Source organism: Budorcas taxicolor, chromosome 20 (assembly GCF_023091745.1).
Source record: "Budorcas taxicolor isolate Tak-1 chromosome 20, Takin1.1, whole genome shotgun sequence".
Classification (NCBI taxonomy): domain Eukaryota; kingdom Metazoa; phylum Chordata; class Mammalia; order Artiodactyla; family Bovidae; genus Budorcas; species Budorcas taxicolor.
The window spans coordinates 54,513,945-54,529,130 of NC_068929.1; the positions used below are offsets into that span (position 1 = coordinate 54,513,945).

Genomic DNA, 15,186 nt, shown 5'->3' on the forward strand with positions numbered 1-15,186 from the left:
TGCAATGCTTAAATCTTGCTTGGATCAATGTTTAGAAAACTAAAGAACTATATTTGGAGTGATAAGGGGAGAAAATTGAATATGACTGGGTGATGACAGCTATAATCTTGATCCAGGTGGTATGCAGGGCATCAGATAGTATAGCCAGTTTCTATAAACCAGTAAGTGGGTGAAGGATTGGTGACTGGTCAAATAAATTAAAAACTACTTACAAGCATTTGTATTGAGAGGGATCCAACTAAGGAGGAAAAATACTGAAAAAGACTCAAAAATGCCAAAGATTAAGAGAAAAGGATGATAAAATATGGAGATTAACTGATAGTCTGTGTACAGAATTCCTCCCACCTGCATGATCATGCATGGAATCCAGACATAAATGAGTCATATGTAAACAATAAAGACTTTTATTTTAAAGAAGTTCTTCTAAAGAAAATCTGAAAAGAATTAGGCCACTGATAGAACTCCATTGTCCATTCAACCTAGGACAAAACTGTAATCAAATTCATCCTGCAATTTCAAAACTCTATTCTTAGATATGAACTGATGAGTGAGAGTTATCAAACATTTGAGGAAAGCCAGTGATATGAAAAATAAAGGCTCAAATTCCAAAAACAAAAAGTGATCCTGAAGGAACAGAAAGTTTAGGGAACACACACACATGCACATATATATACAAATTAGAGTTCTCAAAAAGATTCAGGCATCCCCAGTGGACACAACACAAAAGCATGATTCTATTAAGCGGGGACATTCATAGTAAATGAAAATATCTTGGAAATTAATATCTCTGTGGTATGTGTGCATGTATGCACACATGGGGACATGTTTATTGACTTTGAAAATATAGAAAGTAATACATAATTTTAAGATAAGTTTTAATTTTTTCACATAATAGACCGAAATATATAGGAATGAATAACTATAGAAAGAGTATACTATTTATAGAAGGTGCATGAGGTCTAACATTGAATGAATGAATTCTAGATAAACAATAGAAAAGACAAAGGATAGAACTTAATTATGGAAATAATCATAGAAGGAAATTTCTCAGTGCTGAAGGAAAATAGTTTTTTAATTGAAAGAATTTGCTAAGTGCCCAACCCAATGAAAGAATCATAAACGTATCAACTCATATCTGGACACACTATTCAAAACACAAGCACACATAAACTCATACTTGGAGACAACGTTCTAAATAATTAGAATTTCAAAATGAAAATAAGGTGGCAAACATTTTAGAAGAAAATATAAGGGGGAGAAAAAACAAGCTCTGTACTTGCAGTGGATATATCCATCAGACATCAGTGTTATCGTTGGTTTCTGTTAGACAATAGATACAGATTTCCCTGGTGAGAAAGACAGAGAAAAAGAGTGTAAAAATTATATATTATAAACACTTCCATACTCTGATTTTAGCCATTTCAGTGTATTATTTTGATTAAAATACTTGTGATTAACATAAATAGATGTAATAAATTCATACTTATTGAAAAAGCAAATTGTTTACAATATAATCTAAAAAAGCAGGTTAGATTAATACCCATAATACCATAATACCCATAAACACATAGTAAAGTAGTTTGCAGGTATTTACACCAAGTCAAATATTTCTTTCAAATTGTGATGCTGAAGAAGGCTCTTGAAACTCTCTTGGACAGCAAGGAGACAAAATCAGTCCTAAACGAAATCAACCCTGAATATTCACTGAAAGGACTGATGCTGAAGCTGAAACTCCAACACTTTGGCTACTGGATGCGAAGAACTGACTCACTGGAAAAGATCCTGATGCTAGGAAGGAGTGAGGGCAGGAGGAGAAGAGAGTGACTGAGGATGAGATGGTTGGATAGCTTCATTGACTCAGTGGTCATGAGATTGAGTAAATTCCAGGAGATGATGAAGGATAGGGATGCCTGACCTGCTGGTGTCAATGGGATCACAAATAGTCAGGCATGAGGTAACAATTCAACAACAACAACAAATTTTTAACTTTCCAGTAAAAAAAAAATTGTCAAAATTATACATTTCTCTGCCCAATGTACTCTATGCCCTTCTCATGTCTGGTAACCACTGCTTATTCTGGGAAATAGCAAATGGAAATAAAATCACTGCTGGTTGTAGTGATATTATGTGCACTTTTAAACCCAGAGAAAATAAGAATATATTTCTTTCTTTTTTTTATTGTGCATCAGTTTCTAAAATATAATCAGGGAGATGCTGGTAAACACTTTAGGCTGGCTTTCTCAAAACTTTTAGGCACTGGAATTCAGATTTGCTCACATTCTGAAGCTAGTCCTCAGCATCTTTTTTAAGCCTCTCTTGGCATCTCATTTTCACGCTCCATCTGAGATGACTTGGAAAACATGAGAAAATAACAACACCACTTCCACAAAACAACTGCCTGGACAGTGCATATATCTATATACACCATTTATGGAACTCTGCTTCTGGCAGAGATTTTATTTTAAGTGTCAATACTAAAAGATGATATTACTGGAGTTGGCTGCTTCAGTCTGTAAATATAGTCAGCACCTACTCAGAAACAGCTTTTAAAGCAAAACAATTGGAATAAGAAACATTTCTTGCTGTTATTTTTAAATTGCTATAAAGGAAAATAATTTTATCCTTGTCGAATTATCAGGTTGCTATACATGAAGCTTAAAGCTTCTCTGTAAGATGCATCTGTGATTGTTCACAGTTACACAACCCAAAAGATGAAACTCAATAAGTGAACTCTTCTGTAATCCTCTCTCCTGCTAAATGAAATTAAGACAAAGACGTAGCTTCATAATGTAAACTGAGCCTGAGTTACATTGCTAAATTTTTTAAGAAATCAACTTCATCTATGGAGAGCAAGTTCTGGAATCATTCAAGATTCAAAAACTTTTGATTCATAAAAAACATCACATTTTTGGTCTGGATAATTACCCTTCTATTTATATTTGCCTGTTTATTACGGAATTAAACAGGACAACACACACATAGTCATCACATACTTATGAAAGGCTAAGCAAGAGCCATTGAATCACTCAACTTCCTTTAAAAAAGATAATGCAGGTATTAAAAAGTAATTCTGAAGAATTTAAAATTACACTGGAAATGATTATGGTAATGGAAAATGTTGACCAATTCCTCATTTTTATATCATTTATATGTATTTATAATAAGAGAATATTATGTATGCATATAAAATTACAGGCTTCCTAGTTGTCACTAGTGGTAAAGAACCTGCCTGCCAATGCAAGAGACTCAAGAAACATGAGTTCGACCTCTGGGTCAGGGAGATCCCCTAGAGGAGGGCATCCTTCAGTATTCTTGCCTGGAGAGTGACATGGACAGAGGAGCCTTGCCTTCTGTGGTCATTAGGGTCACAAAGAGTTGGACATGACTGAAGAGACTGCACAGTCCAGCAGCACATAAAATCATATCAAATATATATATATATATATATATATATATATATATATAAACTTTCAGATATATTTATATAAGAATGTGTATATATATAATGGAAAGGGTATAAAGTGATAGAAGTTACCTCTAGGTAAGAGGATGGTGGAGATTTTCATGTTAGCTTATAACATTCTCTACTCAAATTATTTTATATGTTATACAAAAAAAAAAATATTCGAAGATACCCAACATCAGGCCAACATCATCAGGCCAACATCATTTAACATTAGAACTAATGTTGCAAAAATACCTATACTTTTAGATAGTCATGCATATAGTGGACTCAATCAATACAGAGTAAGTAATTTTAAACATTGCCTGTCAATGCCAGATATTGCAGGTGATCTTCTTTAAGGTATTATCATGCAATAAACCGCTATAAACATTCTAATCCTCTAGAGAATTTTACCTTCATCAATCTCATTTTCAGTTTAAATTTTAACGTCTTTTCACACATTTCTTCTGAAGCTTTAATCTCTGCAAAACCCAGCTTTAAATTAGAAGGAAAAGATAGACGTGTAAGGAGTAGCAGCAATTGAATTTAATTTGAATCTTGGATCCATGAACTGAAAACACATTTGCTTTTTTGGTCTTATGTCAGTTTGAAAAGAAAACAGTTCTGATTTTGGCTAAATGAAGATATTTTTGGTAGCTCTACTTGGATCACATTGTAAAAACCTACTTAGAATTTTCACTTGGTTCCCACAAAATTAGCAGATATTCTTTGGGGCCATTGGCAAAATAGATCCAGTTTATAAAGTCATTGCTTTTGCCTGTCTCATATTTTCAGATAAATTTGAAAGCAAAAGTAATGCTCACTGTGTTGAAAATCTTTAATAGTATGGGTGAAATTTGCAATTTGAAATTCCTAAGTTCAAAGAACATTTATCTACAGCTTGATTTTACGCTTGAAACTTCCTATGCTTCATAGCAGTTTATAAAAAATTAGGAGGAAAAAAAACTTCTTCCTGTCATTTTTAGCAATTTTCCTTAGACTTGAGTAAAATATACAGAAACTTTTAAGGAAAAAAAAAAAGTGGTGCTCCTTTCTAGTTTTCTCATTGTTTAAATTATAGCATTTACCCAGTATAAATTCTTTGCTTATGCACTTATGCAAGTGTACTTCAGAGCCATTTGAAATAAATACAAATTCAAAAAATGAATAAAGTCATTTAATGACATTAATATGAAGGATGATGTTATTTTACTGAATCTAAAGGAAGATGTTGAGTTTAAGAACAAAGATGTAACAAAGTTGAGTGATTTTTTTTTAATATTACTAATACACACAATGCCTATTTGCAAAGGCTAATTATACGCTTTAAAATATTTTCAAAACTTTTAGGCTGTGTTGAAACATTAAGAAAAACAAAACTCATCCTTATCCAAAATTTTGCAAGGGGGTTAAACTTGCATGCTGCTGCTGCTGCTGCTAAGTCACGTCAGTCGTGTCCGACTCTCTGTGACCCCATAGACAGCAGCTCACCAGGCTCTGCATCCCTGGGATTCTCCAGGCAAGAATACTGGAGTGGGTTGCCATTTCCTCCTCTAGTGCATGAAAGTGAAAAGTCAAAGTGAAGTTACTCAGTCGTGTCCGACTCTTTGCAACCCCATAGACTGTAGCCTCCAAGGCTCCTCCGTCCATGGGATTTCCCAGGAAAGAGTACTGAAGTGGGTTGCCATTGCTTTCTCAAATATGCCACAAATGGTTTCGGTCACACTATAAGCTTAACATATTTTCTTTGGTTACTCTGTTGACTGGAATGAACTTTTAAATCTAAAAATTTGAACATTGGAATCAGATAAAAATATTTTAAAACATTTCAGATCAATATCTGAGTGAAAATTAACATGATTTATAAAAATATACATCCTTTTAAATCTAACTAGAATATGAATGCATATTATTCACATTATATATATGAGTATACATATTCTTGGGAATTCCCTTGTGGCTTAGCTGGTGAAGAATCCACCTGCGATGAGGGAGACCTGGGTTTGATCCCTGGTGTGGGAAGATTCCCAGGAGAAGGGAAAGGCTACCCACTCCAGTATTCTGACCTGGAGAATTCCATGGGCTGTATAGTACATGGGGTCTCAAACAGTCAGGCACAACTGAGTGACTTTCACTTATACATATTCTTAGAGATTGTATATAATGAAACATTTATATAATTTACATGCATGCCCAGCCGCTTCAGTTGTGTCTGACTCTTTGGGACCCCCATGGACTGCTGCACGCCAGGCTTCCCTGTACTCCACTATCTCCTCAAGTTTGCTCAATTTCGTGTCCATCGAGTCAGTGATGCTATCTAACCATCTCATCTTCTGCTGCCCTCTTCTCCTTTTGCCTTCAATCTTTCCCAGCATCAGGATCATCTTATGTTAAATCTTGGACTCCAGTTTGAAAAACACTGATTTACAATACAATAATACACAATAAACACAATAATAATATCTCTTTTTAATGGTCTTCTCCTCTATTACATTTCTATGTATCTCATTCCATATTGTATTACAGTCAATTAGACATGTGCTGAATTTCAAAAGAAATGAGGAGAAATCCAAAACTTCTATATTATTACATTTCAAATATATAGTACAGATTATAGCTAAACATTTGTGAATCTGAAGAAATAATCAGTTATTCTACCCATCATCTGGCTGAGTAAGATTGAATAACTCATTGAGAGTCAGTCTGTTAAAACGAGATACTCCATCATTCATATCTAAAATCGACCTGGTACGCCAAAACTGTCCTCTCCTTTCAAATGAAATGATAGTGTTTTCTGAGTTTTGTTTTGTTTTTACTATATCTCTCACTGGATGCACATTATTGACTTCTATCTTTAGGGTATTTGGAAGGTTTTTGATTTAATATGTGCGCATGCATCTGCATGCTCAGTCATGCCTGATTCTCTGTGACACTATGGACTGATTTAATATATATCAGCTAACTTATTTTAATACAACAGTCATTTAAAATGAAGCAATAAGTATGCTTAAGAGTTGTGCATTTCATTTTATGAAATTTCATCCCCCAAAGTATGTGAAAGAAGAAAATATTCAAAATCATTATATTTATACCTGTTGATGGATTGGGGCTATACTTCTGACCTCGGTAATGAATGGAGAAATAAGATAGACTGACAGGAGAGTTAATGAAAGGATAGATGTGGATCTCTCTATGTGATAAATCAAAAGTCCTGTATAGTAAGATTGAAAGGGAAACAGTGGAATCTCTGAGATATATAGAATATGTAGGTGCTCACCATACATTTTTCAAATTTTTGTGTTAAAAATATTTGTAAAAAAATAACATTGGTGAAATAAAAGGGAAAAGGGAAAGAAGAGCCATAAGATTTTGATTTAACTTTTCTGATAAAAAATTATACTACAAGTATGACTTTTTAACATGTGACCATCCCTTTAATGGTGTTTCTCTCTGTCTCTCTCTCTCCCTAAAGCTCCATTCTGACTTAGATAAAGGAGAGGGCACTGTGAAATACACCCTCTCGGGAGATGGCGCTGGCACCGTTTTTACCATTGATGAAACTACAGGGGACATTCATGCCATAAGGAGCCTGGATAGAGAGGAAAAACCTTTCTATACACTTCGTGCTCAGGCTGTGGACATAGAAACCAGGAAGCCCCTGGAGCCTGAATCAGAATTCATCATCAAAGTGCAGGATATTAATGATAATGAGCCGAAGTTTTTGGACGGACCTTACATTGCTAGTGTTCCAGAAATGTCTCCTGTGGGTGAGTAAGCAAGTAAAAATTTTTTTTTTGAACTGCTTCTTTTATGCTATGCTATGATTCCTAGCGATTTAGAAATACAGTTTGGAAAAAGTCTTATTAGAAAATAGTCCCTGAAAATATGGACAGCTGTTTATAAACTTGCACTTTGAAGATAAGTACAAGTAGAAAAAATGAAGGGTGGGGGGAGAAAAATGAAGATAGTACTTTGAGACAAAATATGGCTTTTAAGAAGACAATGAAATCCAGTGCATAAGTACTTTAACCTGGTGCTTACTTCATGTAAATTGGAAGTATTTACATGAATTCATGACCGTTAGTTACTCTTTAGTACTGAAACAGCATCCTTAAAGCAAACAGACACATCCCTCTGCAGTATTAGAAAATTTTGTCTTATTATAATCCATTAGGTCTTTTGTTATGCCAATTACGAGAAAGGATAGGGCTAAAGTGCTGAAACTTTATATAAAGATTTATAAAAATTCTTTATATAAAGAATTTTCAGCTAGTGCCTGAAGAGAGAAATAAATCCAGAAATTCAAGTGAAAGGTAGATGAGTAAGAGAACTGAGTGGTCCAGGTTTGGTACTGGGGTGAGACAGAGTTTGCTTCACCACCATGAGTTATCAGAAAGATCCATGGAAGAACAGGTTCCTTAAAATGCTTTGCCATATACCATAGCCAAAATTTCTCACTGGTTAGTCAAGAGACTTCTGTAAAAACCTAAACTTATTTTCAATGCATCCTCCTTTTAAAATATAGTATTTTTAGTAATAGAGGAGTGTTTCTTTTGAATATGGAACTGTATCATATGCTATGAGTTCACCCAAGAATTCTTGGATTGTGTTTACATAATATGCCATTTTCAGATAAATACTAACAAGTGTAAACACCATTTACATATTAAATATTAGAAATTGAAAAACTATCAGGCACTACTTTTGCGATCTCCCAGAATCCTACATATACATATAACCAATTACACCTATTAAGAGAAGACCTGGTTAGTTTTGTGAGAGTTGTTGTTTCAGCTTTTACTTGACCAAAAATAAAAAATAAAAAACAACGACTGCATCCTAACATCACAGTTATGTCCCTAGAGCACCTGAATTCCATTCCCAAGCATACCCTCCTTAGCATTGGGAAATGGCTTACTGCTCTAATTGGTCCATGTTCCCCCCACCCCCCACCCTCTGTTTTCTTTTACTACATCCCTTTCGGGAAATCCCTGCCTCTGTGTCATTTTCCCTGGACTATTAAAATAATATACAGTCAAGACCAGATAGAACTGACTATGGAGTATTGGACAATGGAGCTATTGTGGAAAATCTCACAGTTGGCTTTGAATATCCACGCTTGAGGTGTTCTCCGGAAAACAACTACCCTTCCCCAATAATCGGGAATGCTCCTATTTCATTTTTACTGAAAGACACAGCCAATTTAAAAAATACATATCTAAGCAAATTGTATCAGTGAGAGGTAATATCATTCCTTCTCCATTCAGCCTCATCTGTTCCACTTCCATACATGGGAGCAAGAGAGATTTCAAATTTCTTTAATCAGGGAACTTTGGCTTACTCTTCTATTTCTCAATATAATGTTTTCTTTTTTTCTTTTCCTCAACAGATAGTCAAAAATTATTCAAGTTAAATTAACATTCATTTTGGCTTCCCTAGTGGCTCAGAGATAAAGAACCCACCTGCCAATAGAGGAGACATGGGTTCGATCCCTGGGTTGGGAAGATCCCCTGGAGGAGGACGTGGTGATCCACTCTAGTATTCTTGCCTGGGAAACCCCATGGACAGAGGAACCTGAGGGCTACAAAGAGTCACAAAGAGTAGAACACAACTGAAAGACTGGTCAACAAAAAGCTTAATTGTGATATAAAAGGTCAAGAAAAAAATCTATTAGGCAAATGCCAAATTAGCAATAATGGATTTTACATCTGAAAATATGATGAATGATTAAACCTGGAATCAAAATTAACAAATGTGAAAATTATAAAACTCATAACTCTACAAAGGAAGGATAGCGGTGAGCAGGATAGTAGACATTTTTGAGGGAAATTGGTATTTAAGACTTCTAAGACTATGGAATATATTTAGTTCCCCAAAGTTGAAGAAAATTCTAGCGAATCTATGAATTGTTTAAGAGAAAGGTCACTTTGTCACTAACTTGTGCTACATCTAATATGCTATGGAAGTAATATTCACAGATAAATTGCCTTTACTCTGACCTAAGGAAATTACTTTATGATCCAGATATTCCCCAACTCAAAGTTTTTCCTTGGAGACAAATTTGGATGTTATGAATGTGGTCTTATTTCTGTAAGATCATTGGAGTAACAATGAATTACAGTAATGTGCCCTCTTTAATCCCATGGACGGAGGAGCCTACTAGGCTGCAGTCCATGGGGTCACGAAGAGTCGGACATGACTGAGCGACTTCACTTTCACTTTTTACTTTCATGCATTGGAGAAGGAAATGGCAACTCATTCCAGTGTTCTTGCCTGGAGAATCCCAGGGATGGGGGAGGGAGCCTGGTGGGCTGCCGTCTATGGGGTCACACAGAGTCGGACACGCCTGAAGTGTCTTAGCAGCAGCAGCAGCCCTCTTTAATATCTGATGATTTTGCATCAGTAGGGTGTGCAGTTTCAGTTACTTTTCCTAGAGTGCTGACAGGTTTAAGATATTTAAATCCATATTTATACTTGTATTTTCTTCTTCAGCCTGAGCTTAGCCGTTTTTAAGCCACTGAGTGGATTATTCGTAACCAGGTCCCTATGGCACGTTATAGATGTTAATTGTAAATCATAATTGATGAAGTAAGACCTGCCATTTCCTGAGCAATAGTTAGGGGCCAAGTGAACTAATGGAGATTTGCATTTCCTGTTTTCCTTAACCATCATGATAATTATATGCAGTATCATTTACTATTTCATCTTTATTTTTCTATGAAAACTCTTATGGATCAGAAAATAGGAATGATTCCCAGGTTCTTTATAAAAAAGTTAGTACAATCAATTATATCCTTTTTCTATGGTTAGTGGTTTATAAAATTTCTTCAGAAGCTTTAAATTAGTTTTTAATCTGAGCTGTGCTTGTAGAGATTTTGGTATGAATATTATATTACTATATTATTTTATAATTAGAGGATGGTATATTACTATATTATTTTATAATTAGAGGATGGTGTTCCGTGCATCAGAAAAAAAATCAGAGGAATAAGTATCTCTTATTCACTGAGTTTAAAAAATGTTTAGAAAGAATTAAGTTAAGTTGTATACATCTCAAGGAATTACACTGTTGTCTTCACAAAAAATAAATAAGTAACATGCACCCTTTTGGGTATTTTTTTTAATGAATTGCATTGTTTTACATGAGGTTTGGGGATAAATTCCAGGAAGAAAATGTTGGTGGAGTTTTTGGTAGGTTATTCAGTTCAGTCAGTTCAGTTGCTCAGTCCTGTCCGACTCTTTGCAACCCAATGGACTGCAGCATGCCAGGCTAACCTGTCCATCATCAACTCCCAGAGCTTGCTCAAACTCATGTCCATTGAGTTGGTGATGCCATCCAACCACCTCATCCTCTGTCTTTCCCTTCTCCTCCTGCCTTCAATTTTTCCCAGCATCAGGGTCTTTTCAGTGAGTCAATACTTTACATCAGGTGACCAAAGTATTGAAGTTTCAACTTTAGCATCAGTCCTTCCAATGAATATTCAGGACTGATTTTCGTTAAAATTGACTGGTTGGATCTCCTTGAAATCCAAGGCATTCTCAAGAGTCTTCTCCAACACCCCAGTTCAAAAGAATCAATTCTTCAGTGTTCAGCCTTCTTTCTGGTCCAACTCTCACATCCATACATGACTACTTAAAAAACCATAGCTTTGACTAGATGGACCATTGTTGGCAAAGTAACATCTCTACATTTTAATATGCTGTCTAGGTTGGTCATTGCTTTTCTTCCAAGGAGCAAACATCTTTAAATTTCACAGCTGCATTCACCATCTACAGTGATTTTGGAGCCCCCCAAAATAAAGTCTGTCACTGTTTCCATTGTTTCCCCATCTATTTTCCATGAAGTGATGGGACCAGATGCCATGATCTTAGTTTTCTGAATGTTGAGCTTTAAGCCAGCTTTTTCACTCTCCTCTTTCACTTTAATCAGGAGACTCTTTAGTTCCTCTTCTCTTTCTCCCATAAGGGTGGTGGCATCTGTATATCTGAGTCTATCAGTATTTCTCCTGGAAATTTTGATTGCAGCTTGTGCTTCATCTAGCCCTGCATTTCGCATGACGTTCTCTGCGTCTAAGTTAAATAAGCAGGGTGACAATATACAGCCTTGATGTACTCCTTTCCCAATTTGGAACCAGTTCATTGCTCCATGTCTAGTTCTAATTGTTGCTTCTCGACCTGCATACAGATTTCTCAAGAGGCAAGTACAGTGGTCAGGTATTCCCATCTCTTAAAGAGTTTTCCACAGTTTGCTGTGATTCACACAACGGGTTTGGCGTAGTCAATAAAGCAGAAGTAGATGTTTTTCTGAAAGTCTCTTGCTTTCTCTCTGATCTAACAGCTATTGGCAATTTAATTTCTTGTTCCTCTCCCTTTTCTAAATCCAGATTGAACATCTGGAAATTCACAGATCATGTACTGCTTAAGCCTCGGTTGGTAGGTTTTTAAACAGAGAATATTTTCTACATGGTCATACTTAATAGTCCAGCTCCAAGAAAGAAATAGTAAAGACCCTGACTATAGTTAAAATGTAATGTTTTATTATACCATTATTTATTTACACAGTTTATTACACCATTATTATTATTTCAAAGCATAAATCTCCATACTTCCATGCTTTCACAGAAATGCCACACATAAAATGATAAAGCAATATTTTATCATATGTGCCAGCCATGAGCACATAGAGAAGCTCAAGTGGTATAGAATGAACAGGGAAACTATCATTGATTTCATCTGTGCCCCATAAGCATAGCCATTATTAAGAGACTGGAGAAAGAATTTTGCCTGTTTTCTGTAAATAAAGACATTCTCCTTACACAACAAAAATACATTTATCAAAATAAGGAAATTAACATTAATGTATTATTACAATCTAATCTTTAGGCTCTATTCAAGCTTCATCGATTGTCTCGATAATGTCTTATATAGTAAAATGTTCCAAGTCAATGTCCTGGATTCAAGCTTTGTGCGGAAGTCACCTCTTACTTTTAGTGTCATTTGCCATGTGGAAAGACCAGGAACTTTCAAAAGCAGCAAGACCTGGATAGGTTTTTGTTTAAAAGTCACTAAATGTATTTTCTATTGTTCAAATAAATGCAAACAACGGTTTTGCTAAATTTCTGCCACTGCATAACAATGATCCCTCTTCCTCTAGTTCCCAGTAAAAGGTTCTCACTTTCTTGCAAGCCCTCATTTACAGCTTCCTCACTTAGCTTGCAAGTAAAGTGAATGATGATTCAATAAACCATGTGTTCAAGGCACTTTGTACTGACACATTCTCCTCAAAGCCCACTGCCTGACTACACAAGCATTTCCACATTTTAAGTATTTGTTATAGCAGCACCTCACAGCCAGGAATGAAATTTTGTATTATCTACTACTGTGTAACAAATTACCCAATGGTTTAGAGACTCAAAACTATAAAACTACAAGCATGTATTATCTCTTGTCCAGGGCGTGGATTTGCCTGAGTGTCTCTGTTGCAAAGTCTCTTGTGGATTTCGTGTCAAGCTAGTTATCAGGAATATACCTTACCTAAGATTCTCTTGTCAGGAGAAACACTACTAAGGCCCTCACGTGGCTGTTATTTTGGAATTGATGTCCTACTGTGCATGTGTGCTAAGTCGTTTCTGACTTTGTGCGACCCCAGGGCCTATATAGTCAGACAGACTCCTCTGTCCATGGTATTTTCCAAGCAAGAACACTGGAGTGGGCTGCCATTTCCTTCTCCAGGGGCTCTTCCCAACCCAGGGGCTGAGCCTGTGCCTCTTGCATCTCCTGCACTGCAGGTGGGATCTTTACTGCTGTGTCACATGGGAGGTCTGATATCCTATTATTTCTGCCATATTCTATGTATTTTTTAAGAATCAATTTGATAGGCCCATTCTACAGTCAAGGAAATGGGATTAGATAAAGATGTGAATACTGAAAGAAGGTGTAACTGAGGCATATATAGAGGTTGTCTATACTAGATGTTGATTCCACTGTAAAATTGCTCTATCTTTCCTGTAATTATTACATATTTTGTTAAGAGGAATTTTAAAACTGGACAAATAACCTGGTCATCATCATATTTTCAAAGTATCCATCTAGTAATTTGTATCTCTGTGGTCTCAAGGGTTCTTATTTTATTAAATTGATTCTAATCTATTGGTATCTATTTAATATTGAAATTTTTTTTAGATGTGGTCAATGAAATCTTCACTAAGCTGATTTCTATGTGCTTTTAATATCATCCTTAATTAGTTGAATACTTCCTGACCTTCTGGCTCAAAAATATGCTTGGGACTTGTTTTGCATGTTTGCTGCCTTAGTCAAGAAGAAAGCTATTTTTTCAAGAAGTTCTCTTCTCACCCTTATGGAGAATAATATTTAGAAGCAAAAATCTGGTTTCTATGCGCTTTTTCTTTTTAGAATATTATCATTCCCAGTCTCTTTCAGTGGGCACAGCTAAATAGTAAATCTATGCACATGTACATGTTTGCTGTGCTTAGTCACTCCGTCATGTCCAACTCTTTGTGACCCCATGGACTGTAGCCTGTCAAGCTCCTCTGTCCATGGGGATTCTCTAGGCAAGAATACTGGAGTAGGTTGCCATGCTCTCCTCCAGGGGATTTTGCAACCCCAGAGTCAAACTGGGGTCTCCTGTATCACAGGCAGATTCTTTACCAGCTGAGCTACAAACTATTTCTCCATCACTGTACAGATGCTGAAAATCACGATTACGCTCTAGTACCTTCAACTCCAATCTAATGCCGTCATTTATTCCAGGTTTGCTTGTTTTTAACCCTTTTATAGTTTATAACTCTCTTTTCCAAGAGTGAGAAGTCTGGCTGTTCTATCCTTAATACATTTTCTTGTTTGATCAGCCCAGTCTTTAATTATCACGATCCCTGAAGACACCTTGCAGGTGCCCTGTGACTCCAGCTTTGAAGATCTCCACTCTATCATCTTGTCTCCTCCACTGTGGGTAGAGGTTTTGTTCACCTCATTAGGGCTCTGAGGCCCCACACAGGCCATATTTCCCATACATGGGTGCCTTAGTCATGCTGATCGATCCCTGACACCCCTTGCTAGCCCTTCTTTGTGGACACCTCCCTCACTCGGATCTGGCTCAGGTACCTTGATCTGGTTGCTCTATCCCCTCCCCAATTGCATATCTCTGTCAGCACAAAAGGCTTTAGGACTGAATTATTCTAGAAGATGAGTTAAGAGGAAATGGCTTTTTCTGATTCTTAAAGGGATTTAGGGTGCTTATAAGAACTGCTTACCTCTAAGTTGTATATTCCAAATATGTTAACAACATCTAAATCAGGGACCTTTCATTTGTTTTGCATTTAATTCATAGTTTGTTATGGGTGAGTGAAAGTCACTCAGCTATATCCAACTCTTTGTGACCCTAGGATTCTCCAGGCAAGAATATTGGAGTGGGTTACCATTCCCTTCTCCAGGGGATCTTCCTGACCCAGGGATCAAACCTTGGGTTCGATCTTCATTGCAGGCAGATTGTTTATTTTCTGAGCCACCAGGAGTTGTGATATGAGAGGCCAAAGCTGACCTAGGCAATAGCTAATAAGATCAGAAGCTGAAATAAATATGCTGATTTTTGAAAACATTTTCCATATTGGAATAGATATTTTCTAGTCGTAGTCAATGAAAAGAGATTTCTAGAGAGAGGCAGAGGACAGAGCTCTGCTGTAGTGTATTCTAGCCACACAGTAGGTGGACAGTGAACCTGTTAA

The 15,186-nt window shown here is 36.2% G+C and overlaps 1 protein-coding gene across 1 annotated transcript in view; it reads left to right on the forward strand.

The window, feature by feature from the left end:
• Positions 1-15,186, forward strand: part of CDH12 (cadherin 12) — a 326,694-nt gene that overhangs the window by 93,557 nt on the left and 217,951 nt on the right. Inside the window, exon 2 of the mRNA XM_052659007.1 lies at positions 6,918-7,212. Coding sequence (XP_052514967.1) covers positions 6,918-7,212 — 295 coding nt within the window. The remainder of the gene's footprint in view (positions 1-6,917; positions 7,213-15,186) is intronic.